The sequence below is a fragment of the Heteronotia binoei genome, chromosome 17, assembly GCF_032191835.1.
Source record: "Heteronotia binoei isolate CCM8104 ecotype False Entrance Well chromosome 17, APGP_CSIRO_Hbin_v1, whole genome shotgun sequence".
NCBI lineage: Eukaryota > Metazoa > Chordata > Lepidosauria > Squamata > Gekkonidae > Heteronotia > Heteronotia binoei.
Window position 1 is genome coordinate 56,715,176 of NC_083239.1, and position 23,312 is coordinate 56,738,487.

The window sequence follows — 23,312 nt, forward strand, 5'->3', positions numbered from 1 at the left end:
CTTTCATTCTATTTGCTTCACAGGAGACTCTGAACCTGCACCTTCTATGAAATTGACTTAAGGAAAAGAAAATTGCCTCTGTGGATTTTTAAAATATAAATAAATATAGATATAAATAGATATATATATACACACAGATACATACACACATCATTAGGCGTTTGGCTCTTCTCCTGCTGATGTTTCATTTGCTATAAATATATTTTGTTAGGCCAGCTATATTTTTGTGTTAGTGTAACTTTGTTTGTGTTAGCTTCCAGAAGCACAATGGAGACTAATTTGTTCAGGGAAGCTGCGTTGCTTTGTCTCTCTGCCACCACCTGGAGGCTGGCAGCCCTGGCCAGAAGTCAGGTCAGAAGGACAAGAGGAGGTCTGCTGCAGCAGCAGCAGCAGGAAGCCAGCAAAAGCCCAGCATGTTCCCCTCATGGAGATGAGGTCTCCTCCGAGGTGCAGAAATGTATCTGGGGCTTAAAAGTGGCCTGTCTCTTTCTCTGCTGCACTCCTCCCCCCACTCTTAAAAGCATTTCACTCATTCTTCATGAGAGTTTCTTTAGTGCTTCTCTAAAGTTCCAGATCTTCTCCTGGAAAAAGAGGCCTTCCAGTCCCTAGAGCCCCTGCCATTCCGAGCCGAGGAGCCAGCCCTCAGCAGGTCCAGCAGCGACAGAAGTCCAGGCTGAGGGCCGTGCCAGAAGGTGTTGGCACTCACGTCTGGGAGACCCGCTCTGCTGTGATGCTCGCTGTGGGCCAGTCACCCTCTTAGGAAGCCCATAGGAAGAAAATAGAGGGAGGAGCACCAACCAAAGTGCACCTTCCTGAGCTTGCTGGATGAAGGGTGAGCCAAAACCATGCTAGATAAACACATTTGGCAAATAAATCCACTGTCCCTCTCCTGGAGAGCCACTGCCCATTAGAAAGTAGCCAGTGCAGCTCTTGGGAGGGCTGACATGGACGGTTCGTGAGGCCACTTCCGTTGCTCAGTGTCCCCCTCCCCACTGGGGGAGGTGTGCTCGCCCTGTAGGTGCGGCAGCTGCAGGAGGTTGCAGCCCAGCTGCGGACAGTGTATGCGGGGGAGAACGCCGAGGCCATTGCCACCAAGGAGCAGGAAGTGATGCGCTCCTGGAGGGAGCTGCTGACCTCGTGCGAAGACTGCCGGCTGCAGATCACCACCACCACTGACAAGATCCGCTTCACCAGCATGGTGCGGGACCTCCTCTCCTGGATGGAAACCATCATCTGCCAGATCGGCACTGGCGAGAAGCCCCGGTACTGCTGAGGGGGATGGAGCACAGGGTGGGGGGCTGGGTCCTCCCCCAGATGCTGGGGGGCAGTGGTGGGAGGGGGCCGTTTTGCTCTGCTCCAGCACAGGGGGCTCTACTAGGGCTGGATGGAATTGCTTGCTGGCAACTTGCCTGTCCCACTGCCTGCCTTTCCGCCTGCTGCTGGGGTCACCATCTGGCAAAATAAGCCCCATTGGGAAGGGGTTTTCCTCCTGCCAGGCTTCTCCATGCTTGCCCCCCCTTACTGGCTCCCCTTCCTTCCCCACAGAGATGTCTCCTCTGTTGAAGTCTTGATGAACTACCACCAGGGCCTGAAGAGCGAGATCGAGACCCGCAACAAGAACATGGCTGCCTGCGCAGAGCTGGGCAAGGTGCTGGTGCTTAACAAGAGCCCCGCAGCAGAGGAGGTGAGGCCCTCTGCCCACCATCTGGTCCTCAGGGTCGGGTGAATGGCACCCAAGGGTGCTTGTGGATGCAATCTCTGAGCCTCTGGCCATTGTTTTTGAGAATTCTTGGAGAACAGGTGAGGTGCTGGAAGACTGGAGGCGGGCAAATGTCCCCATCTTAAAGGAGAGGAAAGAGGAGGATCTGGGTAACTACTGACCTGTCAGCTTGACGTCTATACCTGGAAAACTTTTAGAACAAATCATCCATCAGTCAGTCCTTGAGCATTTAGAAAAGATGGCTGTGATTTCTAAGAGCCAGCATGGGTTTCTCAAGAACAAGTCATGTTCTTGGCTAATTAATAGGAAGCAGAGAGTGAGTATAAATGGGCAATCTTTGCAGTGGAATATGGTAAGCAGTGGGGTGCCGCAGGGCTCAGTACTGGGCCTCATGCTCTTTAACTTGTTCATTAATGATTTGGAGCTGGGACTAAGCAGTGAAGTGACTAAATTTGCAGATGACACTAAATTGTTCAGGGTGGTGAGAACCAGAAAGGATTGTGAGGCACTCCAAAGGGATCTGTCAAGGCTGGGTGAGTGGGCATCGTGGCAGATGAGGTTCAGTGTGGCCAAGTGCAAAGTAATCCACATTGGGACCAAAAATCCTAGCTATAAATACAAGTTGATGGGGTGTGAACTGGCAGAGACTGACCAAGAGAGAGAACCTGAGGTCGTGGTAGGTAACTCACTGAAAATGTCAAGACAGTGTGTGATTGCAATAAAAAAGGCCAACGCCATGCTGGGAATTATTAGGAAGGGAATTGAAAACAAATCAGCCAGTATCATAATGGTGCTGCCTCATTTGGAGTACTGTGTGCAATTCTGATCACTGTACCTCAAAAAAGATATTATAGCATTGGAAAAAGTGCAGAAAAGGGCAACTAGAATGATTCAAGGTTTGGAACACTTTCCCTATGAAGAAAGGTTAAAACGCTTGGGGCTCTTTAGTTTGGAGAAATGTCGACTGCGGGGTGACATGATAGAACTCGTGGGCATTCAATGAAATTACTGAGCAGTCGGTTTGGAACTAATAAAAGGAAGTACTTCTTCACCCAAAAGGTGATTAACATGTGGAATTCACTGCCACAGGAGGTGGTGGCAGCTACAAGCATAGACAGCTTCAAGAGGGGAATGGATAAGGATACGGAGCAGAGGTCCATCAGTGGCTATTAGCCACAGCTTATTGTTGGAACTCTCTATCTGGGGCAGTGATGCTCTGTATTCTAGTGCTTGGGGGGGGGCACAGTGGCAGGGCTTCTAGCTCCATTGGTGGACCTCTTGATGGCACTTGGGTTTTTTGGCCACTGTGTGACACAGAGTGTTGGACTGGATGGGCCACTGGCCTGATCCAACATGGCTTCACTTATCTTCTTATGTCAGACTAATTTTATCGCCTTTTTTTGAGAAAGTGACTACCTTGCTGGATCAAGGGAACGCACTAGACAGTTTATCTTGATTTTAGTAAGACTTTTGATAAAGTTCCACAGACTATTTTTGTTGACAAGTTGGTAAAGTGGCTTGAATCCTATGTCTGTTAGGCAAATCTGTAAGTTTGACAGATCACACCCAAAGACTGTTTGTGAATGGAGAGCCAGTTTGGTGTAGCAGTTAAGTGTGCAGACTCTTATCTGAAAGAACCGGGTTTGATTCTCCACTCCTCCACTTGCACCTGCTAGCATGGCCTTGGGTCCTTGAAAGGGCAGCTGCTGTGAGAGCCCTCTCCAGCCCCACCCACCTCACAGGGTGTCTGTTGGGGGGGGGGGGAAGGTAAAGGAGATTTTGAGCCGCTCTGAGATTCTTTGGAGTGGAGGGCGGGATATAAATCCAATATCTTCATCTACCTCACAGAGTGTCTGTTGTGGGTGAGGGGAAGGTAAAGGAGATTTTGAGCCGCTCTGAGACTCTTCGGAGCGGAGGGCGGGATATAAATCCAATATCTTCATCTACCTCACAGGGTGCCTGTTGTGGGGGGGGGAAGGTAAAAGAGATTGTGAGCCGCTCTGAGACTCTTTTGAGCGGAGGACGGGATATAAATCCAATATCTTCATCTACCTCACAGGGGGTATGTTGTGGGGGAGGAAGGTAAAGGAGATTGTGAGCCGCTCTGAGACTCTTCGGAGTGGAGGGCGGGATATAAATCCAATATCTTCATCTACCTCACAGGGGGTCTGTTGTGGGGGAGGAAGGTAAAGGAGATTGTGAGCCGCTCTGAGACTCTTCGGAGTGGAGGGCGGGATATAAATCCAATATCTTCATCTACCTCACAGGGGGTATGTTGTGGGGGAGGAAGGTAAAGGAGATTGTGAGCCGCTCTGAGACTCTTCGGAGTGGAGGGCGGGATATAAATCCAGTATCTTCATCTACCTCACAGGGTGCCTGTTGTGGGGGGGGGAAGGGAAAAGATTGTGAGCCCCTCTGAGACTCTTCGGAGTGGAGGGCAAGATATAAATCCAATATCTTCATCTACCTCACAGGGTTTCTGTTGTGGAGGGGGGAAGGGAAAAGATTGTGAGCCCCTCTGAGACTCTTCGGAGTGGAGGGCGGGATATAAATCTAATATCTTCATCTACCTCACAGGGTTTCTGTTGTGGGGAGGGAAGGGAAAAGATTGTGAGCCCCTCTGAGACTCTTCGGAGTGGAGGGCAGGATATAAATCCAATATCTTCATCTACCTCACAGGGTTTCTGTTGTGGGGGGGGAAGGGAAAATATTGTGAGCCCCTCTGAGACTCTTCGGAGGGCGGGATATAAATCCAATATCTTTATCTACCTCACAGGGTGTCTGTTGTGGGGGGAGGGAAGGTAAAGGAGATTGTGAGCCCCTCTGAGACTCTTCGGAGTGGAGGACGGGATATAAATCCAATATCTTCTTCTCATCCTCTTGGAGAGGAGTGCCAAGTGGAATGTCTCAAGGATCTGTCCTGGGACCTGTTTTGTTCAACATCTTTATAAATTTTATTTATTTATTTACTTATTTCTCTCCCGCCCTCCCTACCGAAGGCAGACTCAGGGCAGCTCACAAAATGACCAAACAAGATAAAAACATTAAGACATAAAGACAATTTTAAAATAAATGATTTGGGTGAAGGGATGCTTATTAAATTGACAGATGGTATTAAATTGGGAGGAATCACAAATACAGTAGTAGAAGACAGAGATAGGATGACAGGTTGGAAAACTGGGCTAAAACCAATAACTGGAATAAATACAAAGTTCTGCATTTAGGTAGAAAAAACAATATGCATCATTATAGGATGGGGGAGACTTGCCTTGGCAGTAGTATGTGTGAAAAGGAGGTCTTAGTGGACCATATGCTGAACATGAGTGAGAAGTGTGATGCGGTGGCTTAAAAGACCAATGTGGTTTTGGGCTGTATCAACACAGTGTCCAGATCATGTGAAGTGACGGTATACTTTGCTCTGGTTAGATCTTAGGCCTATGATTCTCAGCCACCCCCTTCCAAAAGCTAGCTCCCCTCTTGCTTTTCCACAGATCAAACTTCACCTGGAGAAGCTGATGACCAAGAAGAAAGAGATGATTGACAAGTGGGACCGGCACTGGGAATGGCTGCAGCAGAGTGAGTGACTTCGGGGGGGGGGAGGGGCTTGCTTCACAATCTCTGCCCTGTCTCCATGCTGGCCCTTTGGGCTGGAGTCCTGGAGACCCAAGGAGGGAAGAGTCCCCTGCAGACAGCCTGAGCTCATCCTAGGCCCCCCCCCGGGTCCTCCCTCCCACCACAGGGGCTGTTCAGGCGATGCTCACTGCAGCCAAGAAGCCTCCACCGATGGCACCTGAACCAGCTGACAGTGAGAAGAAAGGACATCCGGGGGGGGGGGGGGCAGTAGGGGATAGCTCAGCGGAACCTTGACTCAGTATGAGGCAGCAGTGAACAAGCAGACTCTGTGCTTGGGGTGGTTAGGAAAGGGCCTGGGAAGAAAATGGCTCCTAGTATGATGCCCTTCCCCACAACAGACAGACACCCTGTGAGGCCAGAGGGCCTGAGAGCTCTTTCTAGAACTGACCCAAGGTCACACCAACGGGTGCACATGGAGAAGTGGAGAATCAAACCCGGTTCTCTCAGATAAGAATCTGTCCGCTTAACCACTACCCCAAAGAGAGAGAGAAGGCAGAGAGGCTTTTCTCCCTCCCCATATGCTAGAACTTGAGGACATCCAATAAAGCTGATGACGGAAGATTCATGACCAACAAAAGGAAATACTTCTTTACATAATGAAGGATTAAAATATGGAATTTGCTGCCAGAAGATGTAATAAGCAGCGTTAAAAGAGGATTGGAGGCAGCCTCTGGGGAAGGCCTCAGCCTCTATGCCTTGTTGTTGTCCCTCCCGAGGAACTGCCCCGCTGCTGCTGCCCCGAGGCTCACAGCCATCTCTCTCTCTCTCTTCTGCCTCCCCCGCCCGTAGTGCTGGAGGTGCATCAGTTTGCCCAGGAGGCTGTGGTGGCCGACGCCTGGCTCACTGCCCAGGAGCCGCTGCTGAAGAGCCGGGAGCTGGGGAACAGCGTGGACGAGGTGGAGCAGCTCATCCGGCGCCACGAGGCCTTCCGCAAAGCGGCTGCAGCTTGGGAGGAGCGCTTCAGCTCCCTGCGCCGTCTCACCACGGTAGGTAGGGGCTGGCTGCCAGAGCTCCGGGCACAAGCGGGGGATGGGGAGGCTGGTCTTGCTGGGTTGGGACTCAGGCCAGAGGTGTCCCTGGCCGGTTGGTTGGCTGGCCTCAGCAGGGATGGGGGAAGGGGGGAAGAGCAGAGCCTCCCCCAACAGACCTTCCGGCCTGCAGATTGAGAAGCTGAAGGCAGAGCAGAGCAAGCAGCCCCCCACCCCGCTGCTGGGCCGCAAGATCTTTGCAGACCCCTTGGAGTTGAGTGCCAAGCAGCGGCAGCCGCTCTACGAGAAGGACCCACTGAGAGGCCGGCTGGAAGCCCCTCCCCTCCTCAATGGAGCCCAGGCTGAGGCCCTGGAGCAGGCGGAGGCCAAAGTGGCTTACGTGCGCCAGGAACTGAAGCCGGAGCGGCTGCAGCCCAGGATGGACCGCTTGCAAGAAGGGTTGGTGGCAGCCGCCGAGGCCAAAGCCCTGGACAAAGCTGGGCCCGTGCAGGCAGCCGCAGAGGAGGCCCTCAAGTCCGAGAGGTTGTCTCCTGCCGCCCGGGCCCGCGCCCATCAGGTGGAGGCCAAGGGCAGCCCCCGCGGGGAGGCGCAGGCCGAGAGGCAGCGGGAGCGCCAGGAGCGCCGGCTGGAGCGGCAGCAGTCCACGGAGCAGCAGGACGGGCCCCGGCCCGAGCCAACAACGACGGAGCGACGGAGGGAAAGACGGGAGCGGAGGCTGGAGCGGCAGGAGTCCAGCGAGCAGGAGACGCCTCGTCGGGAGAGGCCGGAGAAGCGCTTGGAGCGGCAGGAGTCCAGCGAGCAGGAGGGGCCCCGAGGGGGCGGGTGAGTGAGACGAGGGGGAAGGGGGCTGAGGGCAAGCAGGATCTCCCCCCCACCCCGGGGCCTTCTGTGCACGAAGCACACCCTCTGCCGGGAGCCAGGACTCCCTGCCCTCTCGTGCCCCTTTGGCCAGGGGTGGGGGGGGAAAACCTGCTGTCCCTGGCCAGATGGATCGCCTCGCTTGCTCTCGGTGCCCTCAGGGGCGCCCTCCTGCCAGTCCCATTCCCACATGCTCTTCCTCCTGACCCACAGCAAGGCGACACTGGCTGACATCGTGGAGCAGCTGCAGGAAAAAGAGTCGATGGCTCCAGCAGCAGCGTCTACAGTGAGTGGCCCGGCTTCGGGCTCTCGGGGGAGGGCAGCCTTGGCACGGAGCTCCTGTGCAGCACGGCTTGGGCAGGGGTGCGGAAGGTGACTCTGCCCTGGAGAACAACCTAGAAGGGCAACACGATGGCCACCTCTTGCCCTCTCTGTGGCAGGAACTTCCTTCAGCTTGGAGGCCCAGATGGCGGTGGGCAAAGGAAAAAGTACCCTGCCCACCCCCCTCTTCCCTCTTCTGCAAGCCCGCTCTCTGCCTCTGCTTCTGGTCTGCAGGAGACCAGCCGAGGGCTTTCCTGGCTCTCTGCTTTGCCTGGCAAGCTCCTCCCCAAAAGCCTGGTGGGAGGTCTTTCAGGGGCTCTTCTCCGCCACTGCCCGGTTTTTTCCCCAGCGGAGGAGGAAGGGTGCTTTCACGCCTCTCTCTCTCCACCCCAGCCTCGTGAGAAGGACTCCCCCGCCAATGGCCTCGACGTGCTACCTGACCGGACGCCCCGCCCCGACCGACCCCGCGCTCGGGACAGGCCCAAGCCCCGCCGGCGGCCCCGGCCCAGGGACCCCAACGCTCCTCCGGGGGAGGCCCGTCGGTCACGCTCCGCTCCTGCCCAGAGCAGCGCCCCGCCCCCACCTCCCCCCACGCACACCGCCCAGCAGGAGGGGTACCTGCTGCGCAAGCACGAGCTGGAGGGGCCCAACAAGAAGGCCTCCAACAGGTGAGCGGGGGCTCTCTGCCCTGCCGGAGGGAGGGGGGTGGGGAGCAGCGCTCATCCTCTCCGGGTCACTCTCGCCTGGCAGGTCCTGGATCAACCTCTACTGCGTGCTCAGCAAAGGGGAGCTGGGCTTCTACAAGGATTCCAAGGGGCGGGACTCGGGAAGCACCCATGGCAACGAGCCCCTCCTCAGTTTGCTCAACGCCACCAGCGAGGTGGCCAGCGACTACAAGAAGAAGAAGAACGTCCTCAAGATCAAGTGAGTGGCTGGCCCTGGGGTGGCAGTGGTCCTGTCCCCAGAGAGAGCAGCCAGGCCAAGAGTCGTCTTTGCCCCTTGAAGACCCCCTTTCTGCATGGAGGGGGAGGACAGGCTCTCTGGCAGTCTCCAGGGAGACTTTGGAGGGAGGGGGCCCAAGTGTGTGGGGGGAGGATAGAAAGCGAGGCCCAGCTGACAAGTCCTTCTCTCTTGCAGGATGCAGGACGGAGGAGAATTCCTCTTGCAAGCCAAGGAAGAGGTGAGATGCTGGCTGTTTCTTGCAGCCTTCTGGGGGGATGCAGGGAGGCCATTGCTCTGACGCCCCCCCCCCCCACTTCTCCCTGCAGGAGGAGATGAAGGCCTGGCTGGAGGCCCTTTCCACAGCCATTTCTGAGCACACGGAGATTGCCCGGTGGGGCCAGGCCCTGCTCACCACCTCCTCGACCGACGAAGGCAACCCCAAGCGAGAGGGGGACCGCCGAGCCAGCACCTCTGGCCGGAAGAAGTGAGGCCTGCGCCTTGCGACCAGCAGCTCCGTGCCTGGGGCCTGCCCCCCACAAGGACATCCATCGAGACTCCCTGGTGCCAGAGCCTGCTGCTGCTGCCGTGGCGAGGGAGGGGCTGGCACTGACCCTGAGGAGGCAGGCGTGGCCCTCCTTGGACCGACCTGGGGGTCAGGGAACCAGGACAGCCGGGCAAGGCCTTTGGGGCACCGGCCGGGGGCTTGGAGGATCCCGGCAGACAAGCAGGGCCCTTTCCCTACTGGGAGCCCTGGAAAGAAGACAGGCACTCCAACGCCGCCTGCTCATCTGGCTTCCCATCCCATCTCTGTCCCAGCTGCTGACCACAAGGCATCCCTCCAATGCTCAGACATCTCTGAAGACCCCCCCCACTTCCTGGCATAAGAGCGAGGGGCTGTGGAAGCACCATTCCCCCTACCACCACCTCAGGGTGCTTTGACCACATGCAGGGGGAGGGTCAGGGTTCTCTTCTGCTCTTTCTGGGAATGCTGGGAGGGGTGGACCGCCTTCCTTCTTCCAGCCTCATGTCTTCCTCTCCGCTACAGGACCCCAACTCAGGAGCGCTGCCCTGGGTGCGAAATACTCCCTGACCACAGTGGGGGGGGGAGGGAAATGTCTAGCTCAGGGAGTGCTGTGGCTCCCTCTATGTGCAAGCCCCCCCTTCCTCTTGAAGTTCCATTAATGCAGGAGTCAGCGCTTGCCTCTGCCTCGCAGTGTATGCCAAGTGGAGGAGTGTGCCCATAGGAGTCCGGGGGCGGGGGGTGTCAGCTCCTCCTCCTCCAGAGACTCTTGGCCTTTGCAGCCCCCCATTCAGCCCCATCCCCCCGTGGTGCAGTGCTGTGCTTGAGGGATATCTGGGCTGAGCTCCTGGGAAGGCTGACTGGGGCAGGGGGAGCCCAGCCTTCTGCCTGAAGGGGCCCTTGACTCCCAGCTGGGCAGGCCTCTTCCTGCGCAGGCTGGGGGCAGCAGCGGACTTCGGCCAAAGGAGGGAGCCCAGGCCTGGGCGGCTGCCCAGACTCAAAGCACAAGGTAGCAGCACAAAGGAGCAGAGAGTCACACACTCACCCACCCACCCCCAGTTAACAAGCCATATCCCTCTCGCCACTCCCGCACCTTGGGCCAAGGGGCCCTGCGAGGCAAAGGCTCAGGGGTTGTGGCACACAGCTGTGTCTTTATGCAATAACCTGGCCGGAGGAGGAGCCCCTGAGGGCCAGGCCAAGGAAGGAGAGGCACCTGGGCAGGGAGGAGGCCCAGGGCCCAAGTCCCACTGGGGATGGCTGTTCTGGGAAAGTGGGGCAGCCAGAGGGCGCCGGAGCTTTCCTGTCCTTTGGGGTGGGCATGAGGAAGCCGATACAAGCCTCCTTCAGGCTAGGGCTTGCTTGGAACAGTGAACTGCGGGGAATACCCAGAAGACTCCCGATTTATGCTCCCCCCAGACAACAGCAGAGAGGAAAGCGGGGGCTGCCTGAATGCACAAGTGCAGACAGTCAAGGCGGGGGGGGGGGGGGGGGGCGCAGCATCTCCATCCTTTCCAAGAGACTCTTCTTAACACCCCACCTCAATGAATATCTTCATTTTCAACACAGCTGATAAACAGGTGAAGGTCAGTAGAGCTGGGGATTGTAGGCGATGATGCGCCTGGCGACAAAGTTGGGGCTGGAACAGCAGCCTCTGGTTAACCAGCTTTTCACTGCATGATGTGGGTGCATTTATACCAACACGGACAACATGAGAATTGCAGAGATTTTGACTGTGGGGATTAAAAGGGGGGGGGATACACTTGCTCTTCGTCTCCCAGAACAATCCTGCCACTGTAGGAAAGTGCTGGCGTCCCTGTGGCTCAGCCAAATCCTCCCCAGCTTCTCTCAGCGCTGATCTCCAAACTCCACTTGCCGCCACCCGTCCACCCAGAACAATTCCAGCTGCATGCCTGGTCAGCAGGGGGTTAAGGCACTTGCGAAGGCCGGGTGGAGCTCAGCTTAATCCTTGCTCATCTGAACAGACAATTCTAGGGCAGGTTTTGCCAGTGGTGTAACATGGCCGGTGCAGGCCAGACGCAGCCTCCCTCATTCCAAGTGTAGCTTCCATGGCGCCCCTCCTGGAGTCAGGGCAGCTTCATCTGTTGATGCTTCCGTGACCCCCCCCCCCCCCCCCGGATTATCCAGAAGTCTGTAAGATATTGTAATTGCTTTAAATAAACTTTTTTTGTCTTGTATAGAAAAAGAACCATCAGCACTGCAGCATTTTTGATTTGCATTTTTTTCCCTTGGGCTTTAAATCCTTGCTGAGATTTTCTGTTTTCCAGATGTAGACCAATTTGGTAAAGATTTTCTGATTTAGTTGGATGAAATCCTGGGGTCAACGAGGTCTGCTGAATGTGTCCCCCCCCCCCCTTGTAGGATCTCAATCTCATTCAGACTCCTCTCCCCACCCCCCCACCCCCACCGGTGAAAGATGTTCCTGCCAAAGAATCTCCTGGCAAGTTCTGTTCAAAGTTGGACCAGGTCTAACTAATATATGTCCACAAGCATTCTCTGGTTTCTCACCTGTCCTGGCACAGCTGGCTCAAATCACAACTGGCTAGTGGCTTTGACCAAGGCCAAGTGCATGAATGAAGCCCCCTTCATGTTCAACGCAGGGGAAAGAGATGGTTCTAGAATTGGGCTGAACCCAAACGTGTTGTTGGGTCCCATTCTGTGGTAGAGGGGGTACACATTAAAGAGGCCCTAATTAGGATTGCTAACTCTGGGTTGGGAAATACCTGGAGAAGAGCTGGTTTTATACTCAACCCTCAGTGTGGCTTATAATCTCCTTCCCTTTCTCTCCCCACAACAGACACCCTGTGAGGTAGGGGGGCTGAGAGCTTTGACTGACTCAAGGTCACCCAACAGGATGCATGTGGAGGGAGGAGTGGGGAATCAAACCCAGTCCATTGCTCTTAACCAAACTGGCTCTCTAGCTTCCTTGTCCACCTCCATGTCACACAACGGCCAAAGTCCAGGTGCCATCTTGAGGCCAGAACTCCAGAAGCCCTCCTACACTTGTCCCCCAAGAAACCAAGAAGACAGAGCTTCACATACCCCAGAGACAGTGTTCCATATGAACATATGAAGCTGCCTTATACTGAATCAGACCCTTGGTCCATCAAAGTCAGTATTGTCTTCTCAGACTGGCAGTGGCTCTCCAGGGTCTCAAGCTGAGGTTTTTCACACCTATTTGCCTGGACCTTTTTTGGAGATGCCGGGGATTGAACCTGGGACCTTCTGCTTCCCAAGCAGATGCTCTACCACTGAGCCACTGTCCCTCCCCATCTATAACCACTGATGGGCCTCTGCTCCATGTTTAGCCAATCCCCTCTTGAAGCAGTCTATGCTTGTAGCCACTTCCTACAGCACTGAATTCCACATGACTCTTGCGGGGGTTGGGGGGAGACTTCCTTTGATCTGTTCTAAGCCTGTTGCTCTTTTGTGTCATTGAGTGCACAGTAGTTCTTGTACTGTAATAAAGGGAGAAAAGGACTTCCTTCTCTCACTAGTGCATAATTTTGTCAACCTCTGGCCTGGCACATCTCAGCCATCCTTTCTGCAAGCTTAAGAGCCCTAATCTCTTCTTTCTTCACAGGGAAGGTATTTCGGCCCCTTAATCGTTTTAGTTGCATCATTGGGGTGGCCAGAAGGGCACACAGTCTTGCAAATGAGGCCGGCCACAGATTTATACCGGGGGTGGGTGGGTGGGTTGGAGACTTATGATAGTGGCTGATTTGTTTTCAGGCCCCTTCCTAACAATCCCCAGCACAGCCTTTGGCCTTATTGCGGCCAAGTGGTTGGCTCAGCAGCAGCATGCGGGCCAGAGGCGCCTCCTTCTACTAGGCCTTAATCCACCTGCTGCGACCTCTAACCTTTGACGTTTAAGCCCGACGACCGAACCGCTAATCCTGCCGGCCTTCAATTGGACGAGCCGTAGCCAACGGCGATGCCGAAGAGGCGGGCCCTTTGGCAGCCATCCAATCGGCGGGAGGAGCTGGAGCGCCAAAGTCAACAGCAGAGGAGATCGCGGTTTGTTTACGCGCGGCGAGCCCCGCCTTTAGGAGGCCTCCCCAATCGCCGCGCGGAGAGCAGCGCCCTACAGCCAATGGGAAGAGCGGGCGAGCGGGCTGGAGGCGGGGCTTGAATGCCTCGCGGCCAATCGCGGCTGGCGCCCTGGAGGAGCCACCTGCAGACCCCGGAAGTGCCGCGGGGAGCCCGGCCGGGATGGCGGCGGCAGGAGGGGAGCCCCGAGGGGGGCGGCGGAGGCAGGAGGGCGCGGCGGAGCAGCAGCTGGTGCAGCTGAACGTGGGCGGAAGAAGGCGAGGCCCCTCCCCCACCCGCCGGCCTGCCTCGCAGGGCTGTTGTTGTTGGGGGGGGGCTTGACCCACAACTCCCTCTGCTCCCTGGGCCAGGCTGCGCGAAGTGACCGCTCTCTTTCTTCCCTTCCTCTCTGCAGGTTCAGCACCTCCCGCCAGACCCTCACCTGGGTCCCGGACTCCTTCTTCTCCAGGTGCCCTCCAGAGAGACAAAGAGGGGTCGGTGGGGCAGGGGAGGAAGGGGGGTCGCTGGAGGGGCCCAGAAGAGTGCTGGCAGCGGGAGGTTGCCTGGGGAGCCTCGCTGCCCTCTTCATCCCTGCTGGGCACAGACCCCTCAGCATTGCACTTCAAGAGTTGAGGAAATGGGTCCCCACGGTTGGGGGGACAAGTAAGGGGAGGGTAAGGGGGTGGCTGTGGTTCTGCTACTGAAAAGCAGAATGCCTGCTTCTCTTGTACTCGGCAGTTGGGTTTCAGGGGCTGCAGCTCTCTCTAAAGGAGGATGAAGCAGCCACGAAGGGTTGGGGAGATGTGACTCAGGGCCAGGGTGCCCCGGTCTGCTCCATGACAGGTCCAGATAGTTTTCCTCCTGTGGTTGGTGTCTCTGCCAGAGATGCACAAGCATGGCTGAAGTCAGAGGATGCTGCCATAAGCAAGACAGACCTCATGTCTGATTCAGTATAATGCAGCTTCCTGCATCCAGCATAGCAGAAAGGAGGGGGCCTTCCTCAGCTCTGCTGCCTGACTTGTGTGGATTCAGGAATCATTCTTTAGCATCTTACTTGTCTTCTGTCTGGTTTGCAGCCTCCTCAGTGGCCGGATCTCCACCTTGAAGGATGAAACGGGTGCTGTGAGTTAATGATGAAACTTTTTCTCTTTTTTGACTCCACTGAAGCTGGAGCAGGAAGAGCACTTTGGATATCCTTGTGTGTGCTGGGCCTGTGCTGCACAGATCTTGGGCTTCTGAGTGTGCTGACAATGGAGGGTGGAGAATCACTTCTGTCTTAGTAGAGTTTGTTAATTTAAAATATTTGTTTGCTGTCTTTCCAACTTCTGGAGCTGAAGTGGCTCACAATGTAAATAAAACATCATAAAAACAAAATTAAAAAAATTATAAATACCCATTTTTAAAAAAAATTACAATTTTGTAAAAAGTTCAGTTAGGACTGCCAATTAATAAAAACCAAATCAATGAAATGCTGTGCTGAATGAAACTGTCAGTAACTTTCTTCTGAAGATTGACAGTGAGGGGGCCTGGCAGACTTCCCGGGGGAGGTTTTTCAGTACTTGGGGGGCTACCACTGAAAAGGCCTTCTCTTGTGTTCCCACCATGTGTGGTATTACTTATGGCAGCTGTGAGGGTTGCCTGGCCCTTAGCATAGGGTAGCATTTTGCAGTGGGGCAGGCAGGTGGGATCCCAAGAAGCATCTCACTGCTAAGAGGCCCAGTGAGTGTGAACTTGCCCAGGACTCGTCTCTTGTGCTCACCAGCACTGGGAGGTGCTCTTCCTCCTCTGTGAGCGTGGCTCCCATCACATCTTGCTCCCTGCTTTCCGGGCACTGGGTCGCCTTTGCGGAACGAGAGACACCTTTCCATCTGAGTGGTGCCCAGCACCAGACTGGGGGTTTTTTTGCTAATTTTGAGAGAAACCTTTCACTGTTGACAGATTGTAGCATGTTTATCTACCACAAAAGTCTTCTGTAGGGAGCAGGAGCGACTATGTAGAAGCTAAGTGGGATCCAAGCAGCAGAAGGAGCTCGTGACTGGGACTTCTTTGGTGGTCACAAATCATCCCAGCAGGAAGGGGATAAAAACAAGTCCTGTTGCTTTCTTCCAGATCTTCATCGACCGGGACCCTGACATCTTCGCTCCCATCCTAAACTTTCTCCGGACCAAAGAGCTTGACCTCAGGTATGGCTGGAGAGCGGAGGCGGGGGGAAGCTCAGAGTGTTTCCAGTCACCAGGTTGGGGGCAGTGATGGCAGCACAGAAGGCGTGCCTCCTTTGGGGGGAAGGGTGTCTGTCCTCCATCCAGTGGAGCTGCTCCTGCCTCGCTGTGCCTGGATTCCCCTTCCCCAGGAGGCTCAGTACTCCCTGCAGCTAGCTACAGTCCTGTGTCGAGGTTTCCCATTCTGCATAAGAACATAAGAGAAGCCATGTTGGATCAGGCCAGTGGCCCATCCAGTCCAACACTCTGTGTCATACAGTGGCCAAAAAACCCAGGTGCCATCAGGAGGTCCACCAGTGAGGCCAGGACACTAGAAGCTCTCCCACTGTCCCGTCTTCCCAAGCACCAAGAGAACAGAGCATCACTGCCCCAGACATAAGAACATAAGAGAAGCCATGTTGGATCAGGCCAGTGGCCCCTCCAGTCCAACACTCTATGTCACACAGTGGCCAAAAAAACCAGGTGCCACCAGGAGGTCCACCAGTGGGACCAGGACACTAGAAGCCCTCAAAACACACTGTGCCCCCCAGGCATCAAGAATACAGAGCATCACTGCCCCAGACATAAGAACATAAGAGAAGCCATGTTGGATCAGGCCAGTGGCTCCTCCAGTCCAACACTCTGTGTCACAGAAGAACATAAGAGAAGCCATGTTGGATCAGGCCAGTGGCTCCTCCAGTCCAACACTCTGTGTCACAGAAGAACATCAGAGAAACCATGTTGGATCAGGCCACTGGCCCCTCCAGTCCAAAACTTTGTGTCACACAGTGGCCAAAAAACCCAGGTGCCACCAGGAGGTCCACCAGTGGGACCAGGACACTAGAAGCCCCCAAAACACACTGTGCCCCCAGGCATCAAGAATACAGAGCATCACTGCCCCAGACATAAGAATATAAGAGAAGCCATGTTGGATCAGGCCAGTGGCCCCTCCAGTCCAACACTCTGTGTCACACAGTGGCCAAAAACCCCAAATGCCATCAAGAGGTCCACCAGTGGGGCTAGAAGCCCTGCCACTGTGCCCCCCCCCCCCCCCCGCCAAGCAGTCAGACCCCAAAAGAGGCGATACCTGGGATCTCCTTTTGCACAATGTTGTTGGCTGTTTTCCGGTTCCTGATGCCTGCAAGTGGTGTTGGGGGAAGTGGACTCTGTGCTGCTTCTTGCCTTGGTGTGTGCCAGTCACAGACGCCGGGGGTTTCGGGTGGTGGTGGGGGCTTTCCAGGGCAGGGCAGAGCAGTGATGCTCCTTACCATCTGTGTTGTGCTCTAGGGGGACCAGCCTCTCACTGCTGCTACACGAAGCTGAATTCTACGGGATCACCCCGCTAGGTAGGCCTTGGGAGGCAGCCCTTGCAGTTGCTTGTCTTTCCTCGTGCCCTCCAGCTCCCCAGCCCTGGCTCCTCCAGTTCAGGGAGGGGGGGCTGTAGGGTGCGTGTCCGTGAGGCCAGGTTTCATCCCCTCTCTTGCTCTCATCCTGCCCAGTTCGCCGCATGGAGCTGCGCAACCAGCTGGAAGAGTCGTCTTGTGGGAGCGTCCTTTTCAATGGCTACCTGCCACCTCCAGGTGAGGAAAGGCCGTGGCTCTGTTGGGCCTGGGAGCCAGGGGTCAGATGGGCAGTCCACTCAGCTGCCCCGGCTGCTCCTCCCCTCCCCAGTGTTTCCTGCCAAGCGGTGGAACCGTCACAGTGTCGCAGGGCCGCAGCCATCTGGCCGGCCAGGGAGCCTCTCGGAGCGGGGACACGTCCGGCGGAGCAACACCATGCCCCCCAACCTGGGCCACGCTGGGCTGCTGGGACGGCTGCTGGAGGAAAGAGGCACGGGCGCTGCTGGTAGGTGCCATGCAAGAGTAGTGGGCACTGGGTGCAGCTGGCTGAGGGGCATGTGTGAAGTGGTTCCGTGGCTGTCAGTCATTTGCTGCAGTGGCTGAGCTTCAGATCTCGCAGGCTGCAAAATGGGAGCAAAAACAGCCACTTGGCAGCAAGGAGCTCAGTCGTGCTGGGTTCCCATTTGCGGAAGAACCGCTGTGGATCTGCAGGGCCCGGGAGAGAGACCAAGCCAGATTTCTCCCACGCCATGGCGGGTTGGAGACGTGCCCCGGAGGTGGACGTTGGTGGGCATCCAGGCCCACCCAGAAAGGAGGGCATTTCTCTGGCAAGGCAGATGAGAGACAGGGCAGCCTGGCAGGGAGAGTGTGGAGCTGCATTCAAGTCCCCGTGCTGTCCCTGCGTTCTTGGGCCCGCCCTTCTTTGTCAGCCACCAGTGCTTCCTGGGCAAGAAGAGCCTGTGGTGCTCAAAGGCAATGCAGATGTGCTGGGGAGATGCCAGTCCCCTCCGAATGGACAGGGCTCCAGTTGCACAGGCAACTTGCGCTTGGAGCGGGGGTGGGGGGGTACTAAGGTTCCAGGGCTGTTTGCTCCCAGCTGTCCCATTCTGCCAGCCATGGGTGCTGGCCAGCCCCGGGGGGCTCCTTTTTACCTCCACAGCAACTCTGTAAGGTAGGCTAGGTTGGGAGCAAGTGACAGGCAAGGAGGAGTGGCTGAGTGACCTTCAGGGCGGTGGGGGAGGGGGGGTTGGGGGTCTGAGCGCTGCCATCTGCCTGCTGGGCTCTCCTTCCGTTCTCCCTCTTTTGCAGGCGCCACAAGCGACCCGGGCATGGTCCGCCTCGTGTGCGGGCATCATAACTGGATAGCCGTGGCCTACTGGCAGTTCCTGGTCTGTTACAGGTGAGGTTGCCCTTGGAGGGGAGGGGAGGAGGCGCAGCTCTCCCAGAGAGCCTCCTGCCTGACCTCTCGCCCACAGGCTGAAAGAGACCTCCGGGTGGGAACTGGCCTTCTGCAGCCCCCGGCTGGACTGGGTCATTGAACGGGTGGCACTGAATGCCCGGGTCATCGGCAGCTCGCTGGGTGACAGCGACAAGATGGTGGCTGCTGCATCCTGCAGCGAGGTTCTTCTGTGGGCGCTGCAGCCCGATGGAAGCGGCGTGGAGATTGGTGAGGGCAAGGGAGCCAGTAGAAGCCCTGGAGGCTCCTCCCCCCCCCCACGGGTGCCACTCTGGGCTGGGAGGTGCCAGCCGTCTGCCCTCTGCTCTGCATGGTCTCAGGGGCCTCCCAGGGGCTGTGCCTGCAGCCAGGCACTCCGGGAAGCGTAGACTGAGCCAGGGGCCGAGCTCTTGTCCCCCCTCCCCCTGGCAGGCCTTCAGGGGCCAGGAGCTGCCTGACAAGAGTCTCGGGGGCTGGGGGGGGGCTTGGCTGCAGTCCCTGAACTCAGCTCCTTGGGTCTGGAGGGCTGGGCAGGGAAGGCCCCTGGATTCCACCTGCCCCCTTCCCTTCCTCCCCTGCTAGGTGTGTTCCACTTGGGGGTCCCTGTGGAAGGCCTCCTCTTTGTGGGCAGCCAGCTCATCGCCACCAGCCACACGGGCAAGATGGGTGTCTGGAACAGCGTCACCAAGCACTGGCAGGTAGGGGGGTGGGGTGGGGGGCATTCAGGAAGCAGCCCCGCCTGTCCTTGCTGTACCTTCCAGGAGCTCCTTCAGACACCCCCCTGCACGTCTGGGGGCTCTTCCACCAGCTGGCCGGGGAGTGGAGGGGTGGGCTGGGGCCCTTCTGCTGGTGGTGCTGTGGCTGGGCTTGACCCCTTGGTGGCTGAGCATCTCCCTTCCCTGCCCCACAGACTCAGGACATGAGCCCGATAAACAGCTACGATGCAGCCGGCTCCTTCTTGCTGCTGGGTTGCAACAACGGCTCCATCTACTATGTTGGTGAGTGGCCAGGCATGGGGGTGGGGTGGAGTTACAGGTGGCTTTTGCCTCAAGGCAGCAGCAGCAGGGTCTGGGTGGGAAGGAGGGTGTAAAGTTCTGCCGGTTACTAACTCCACAAATCCTCGCTTATATGAATGTGTTTAGAGTTTATTAAAGTCAGACGCAAGAGATGTGTCGCCAGGAATGACCCGAGAGGCAAAGGGGTTATAGTTGTACACATTACAGAAAAAGGAAAGGCGGCCTACCATTATCCCCACCCCCTGGGTCTGTGGATTCCCATAGCGGTTGGTCCTTCGAGGCGCAAGGGATCTCCCAAGGCTTCCCATCTCCAAAGTCACCAAATGGGCTCTTTGTTATGACAAGTAGATCAGCAGGCTCCTTCCAACAAGGTTTCTGTCCTCCCTCCCTCCCTCCCTTCCAGTGCCCACTTGACCAGGGATGGTTCCAGGCTGCAGCTTTGGGGCCACACGCATGGTGTGGCTTCCCAAGGTTGAGGAGGAAGTTAGTGCAGGCTTGCTCTCAAGTAAGTAGTACGCTTAGCATCAGGACCTCAGTCAGGTTTGAGCACCGATCCATAAGAAGGTGAATATTTCCACTGTACAGCAACGAAGGAGAGGGAAATAGGCAGGCTTGCCAGAAGTCACCCAGAGATCTAGAGTGGGGAAAGAGAGAGCAAGAGCCCAGGGGAACCACTAGAAGGATGGATGGAATTAAAGAGGGTGGCACAGAGTTCCCCCTTAGTTTCATAGCTCTTGTAGGAGCTGTATTTACTAACTTTGGTGTCAAGGCAAAGAAAGATGCATAATGATGCAAATGGTGGTCAGTGATCTATATGGCACATGTGTGTTTCCTTCTCCCATGGTGCCAAAAAAAAAAATTCCATTACCTTTCCCTATGCTGGTTTTATGGGGACTGTTATTCCCAGCATCTGCTTTTTAAAGTCTCCTTCTAGCATGGTTGTGTTGTAAAATGCATATATCTGAATTTTATCTTCTATGTAAAGAAATTATTAATAAAGTTAATAATTGTGTGCGTAATATTTGTTCATGCCTGTGGCTCTCAAACCTCTGATGTTTATTCCATGTGGCTCTTCTGTTGAGCAAGTTTGCCACCCCTGCACTAGAGGAACGAAACTTAACATATTTCAGAAGAAAGAAATCCTGGCAGAGGGAGGGGGCAGGGAAAGGCTGGGGCCAGGGCCTCCCTCCCAGGTGGCTTCTGCTTTCCCTCCCGCTCTGTGCAGACGTGCAGAAGTTCCCCCTGCGCATGAAGGACAACGACTTGCTGGTCACTGAGCTGTACCGTGACCCCTCTGAGGATGCCATCACTGCCTTGAGCCTCTACCTCACGCCGAAGAGCAGTAAGGCCAACTCAGGGGAGCTCTGGACTCCCCCCGCCCCGCTCGCCTAGTCCTGAGATCCGTCCTGGGTGCCCTCGTGCTTCTGTGCCCTCCTGCCTGGCTTGGCACCCTGGCCCCGCTTCTGGAATGGGACCCTCGGCTGTGCTTCCTGCCCCCCCCCCTTGGGCTTGGGGCATGCTCTTGTGGGGGGTGATTCCTCCTCGTCTCCATGGCTGCTCCAAACAGTGCTTCCTTTGCTTCCTGGGGCAGGTGACAGCGGCAATTGGCTGGAGATCGCCTACGGCACCAGCTCCGGCAGGGTCCGGGTGATTGTCCAGCACCCAGAGACGGTGGGCTCGGGGCCTCAGCTCTTCCAGACATTTGCTGTCCATCGCAGCCCAGTCACAAAGGTGATGCTCTCAGAGAAACACCTGATCTCAGGTACGGTAGGCTGCAAAGAGGCTGTGTGTGTTGGAGGGTTGCAAGTCTGCTTTGCGGGGGGGGGGGGGGGGGGAGGTGGTATCTGTCCATTGCTTTCACTGCCTCTCTTCCCACCCACCCAGTTTGCGCTGACAACAACCATGTCCGCACGTGGACAGTGACCCGCTTCCGTGGGATGATCTCCACGCAGCCAGGCTCCACCCCCCTGGCCTCCTTCAAGATCTTGGCCCTGGACTCTGCGGATGGCCAGGGCGGCTGCAGCCTGGGCACGGAGATTGGTAAGTGGGGTCAGGTGGGGAGTGCTGCGGGGGGGGGGGGCTTCTCTGTGCCTCCTCCCCCCCCCCACATCCCGGGACTCTCTCTGCCCCTTGCAGGCCCCTTGGGGGAGCGAGATGACCAGCAGGTGTTCCTCCAGAAGGTGGTGCCTGACGCCAGCAAGCTGTATGTGCGCCTCTCCTCCACGGGCAGAAGGTGAGCCTGTGGCCAGAGAAGGGGGGAAGGGTGGCCCCCTCAAGCCGCCTTGGCTGCCCGTAGGAGGCCTCTGGTCATCCACCTCACGTGGCTTGCCTGGCCCCAGGGGAGAGTGAGTGGCCCTTGGAGGTTAAGGGGCAGGGAGCCTTGGAAGGCAGGAGGGGAGGCTGGGGGCTTCTGCTGGGGCTGAGCAGCCTCGCTCCTTCCTTCTCCCCCTCCCCAGGATCTGCTCGGTCTGCTCAGTCGACGGGGCTCCCATCACGGCCTTCACGGTGCAGGAGTGCGAGGGGTCCAGCCGCATCGGGTCTCGCCCACGCCGTTACCTCTTCACCGGCCACAGCAACGGCAGCATCCAAATGTGGGATCTGACCACGGCCATGGAGATGCTGGAGCGGGCCCCAGGTCTGGGCTGGGCCGGCGGTGGGCGGGGGGGGAGGCCTGCCCTCTCTCTGCTGGGGCTGCTCCAGGAATTCCCCATCCTGCCTGCCTTTCCTCTAGATGCCGGGGCTCTCTCCGAGGAGGAGCTGCTCCAAGAGCTGGACCACTGTGACTTGGCGCTCATCCACACCCCGGAGCCGCCCCCTGCAAGGCCTGCCACCCCCGTGGGTGCCCCCTGTGCCTCCAGCCCCAGGTAGGTGGGCACCGGGGTGTGGGCTGGGGAGGAGGGGGAGGGGGAAGCCACGCTTGGGCTTGCTTCTTCTTGCAGGGCTCGTGTGTGGCTTTACCCTGGTCCCAGGAGGGAGGGAGGTTGGGCCCCCTGATGGTGCTGGGAGACTGTTCCCCATCCCCTTTGAGCACTGAGGTGCCCCTCCTTTTCCCAGCAGCAGCAGCTTCCAGTTGGCCCGAGCTGGTGGGGTCCCCGAGAAGCCGGCCCTGGGGCCCCCGCCCCTCCCCTGCCGTCCGCCCCAGCCTCTCCCCGGAGCCCACAGCCCTCCAGGTGGCCTTGCCCGGCGGCGGGTGAGTGGGAACTTGGTGGAGCGATGCCACGAGCTCACCTGCTCCTCAGAGCATGCCCAGCCGGAGAGCTGTTGGGCCATCCGTTCCCGGGAGACGGCCAGGGCCAGAGCCAGCGGGCAGCACCCCACGGGCACCGGAGACCAAAGACTGGCCAGTGGGACAGAACCCACCTTCCCCCTGGCCACACCCAGGCGCCCCCTCAGCGAAACCTCCTTCTGAGCTGCCCCCGCCGGGCCGGATGAGAGACTGGAAGGACGGAGCCCTGACGGAGGGGCTTCTGCCGCCTGCTCCTGCTGCAGGTGGGCTGGGGCCTGGGTGCGGATCTCTGCCGCTCCCTCTGCTTCTCCTGACTGTGTGGAGCAACAATGCCAAGGAACCGCAACACGCACAAGGGGTCCTCCCCCCGCCACCCCCAAGCTGCCAAACCACTCAGGGTTGTTGCTGTGTGCAGTTCTCCTGGGGGGAGACTTTTCATGAGAGTCCTCTCCCCCCGCCAAAAAAACCCCCGGGATCCCTGTTGCTGCCAAGACTTCCCCGGAGGCGGGGGGGTGGGCAGGGACTCCCTTCCAAAAGCCAAAGCCATCTGTGAGACGGATCCACTGTTACTGTCCTTCTTGTGGCAATAAACCAACTTGGAGGGTGTTCCCTGGATGCCTTCTGGAGTCTCTGCGGGGGGGGGGGCACTGGGCAGCCACGGGCCAGGAAGCCCCAGGAGTGGGAGGGAGACTCGGGCCGCCACATCCACTGAAGGGGGGGGGATTTCCAGACCCCCACTCAAATAGCAGGGGGGGGGGAGTACAAAAACAGAGGGGAAAAAGGAAAGGTCCCCTGTGCAATCACCAGTCATTTCCGACTCTGGGGTGACGTTGCTTTCACAACGTTTTCATGGCAGACTTTTTATGGGGTGGTTTCCCATAGCCTTCCCCAGTCATCTCCAATTCCCCCCAGCAAGCTGGGGACTCATTTTACTGACCTCGGAAGGATGGAAGGCTGAGTCAACCTCAAGCCGTCTACCTGAAAACCCAGCTTCCTCCGGGGATCAAACTCAGGTCATGAGCGGAGCTTGGACTGGAGTACTCCAGCTTTACCACTCTGCGCCAGAG

General features: G+C 57.1%; 2 protein-coding genes across 2 annotated transcripts in view; both read left to right on the forward strand.

The window, feature by feature from the left end:
• The window catches only part of SPTBN4 (spectrin beta, non-erythrocytic 4), a 52,239-nt gene extending 43,288 nt beyond the window's left edge, over positions 1–8,951 (forward strand). The window contains exons 27-36 of the mRNA XM_060258630.1: positions 1,019–1,263; positions 1,546–1,684; positions 5,212–5,296; positions 6,143–6,339; positions 6,515–7,164; positions 7,414–7,486; positions 7,915–8,189; positions 8,272–8,445; positions 8,659–8,701; positions 8,790–8,951. Coding sequence (XP_060114613.1) covers positions 1,019–1,263; positions 1,546–1,684; positions 5,212–5,296; positions 6,143–6,339; positions 6,515–7,164; positions 7,414–7,486; positions 7,915–8,189; positions 8,272–8,445; positions 8,659–8,701; positions 8,790–8,951 — 2,043 coding nt within the window. The remainder of the gene's footprint in view (positions 1–1,018; positions 1,264–1,545; positions 1,685–5,211; positions 5,297–6,142; positions 6,340–6,514; positions 7,165–7,413; positions 7,487–7,914; positions 8,190–8,271; positions 8,446–8,658; positions 8,702–8,789) is intronic.
• A 4,262-nt stretch (positions 8,952–13,213) lies between these two features.
• Positions 13,214–22,428, forward strand: SHKBP1 (SH3KBP1 binding protein 1). Its single transcript, XM_060257811.1, has 18 exons — positions 13,214–13,294; positions 13,402–13,499; positions 14,107–14,152; positions 15,140–15,213; positions 16,516–16,574; positions 16,728–16,808; positions 16,900–17,073; positions 17,877–17,967; positions 18,044–18,234; positions 18,586–18,701; positions 18,914–19,001; positions 20,245–20,361; positions 20,611–20,781; positions 20,904–21,059; positions 21,156–21,252; positions 21,476–21,654; positions 21,751–21,883; positions 22,074–22,428. The coding sequence occupies exons 1-18, from the start codon at positions 13,214–13,216 to the stop codon at positions 22,426–22,428; spliced, it is 2,307 nt and encodes a 768-aa protein (XP_060113794.1).
• Positions 22,429–23,312: the final 884 nt, after the last annotated feature.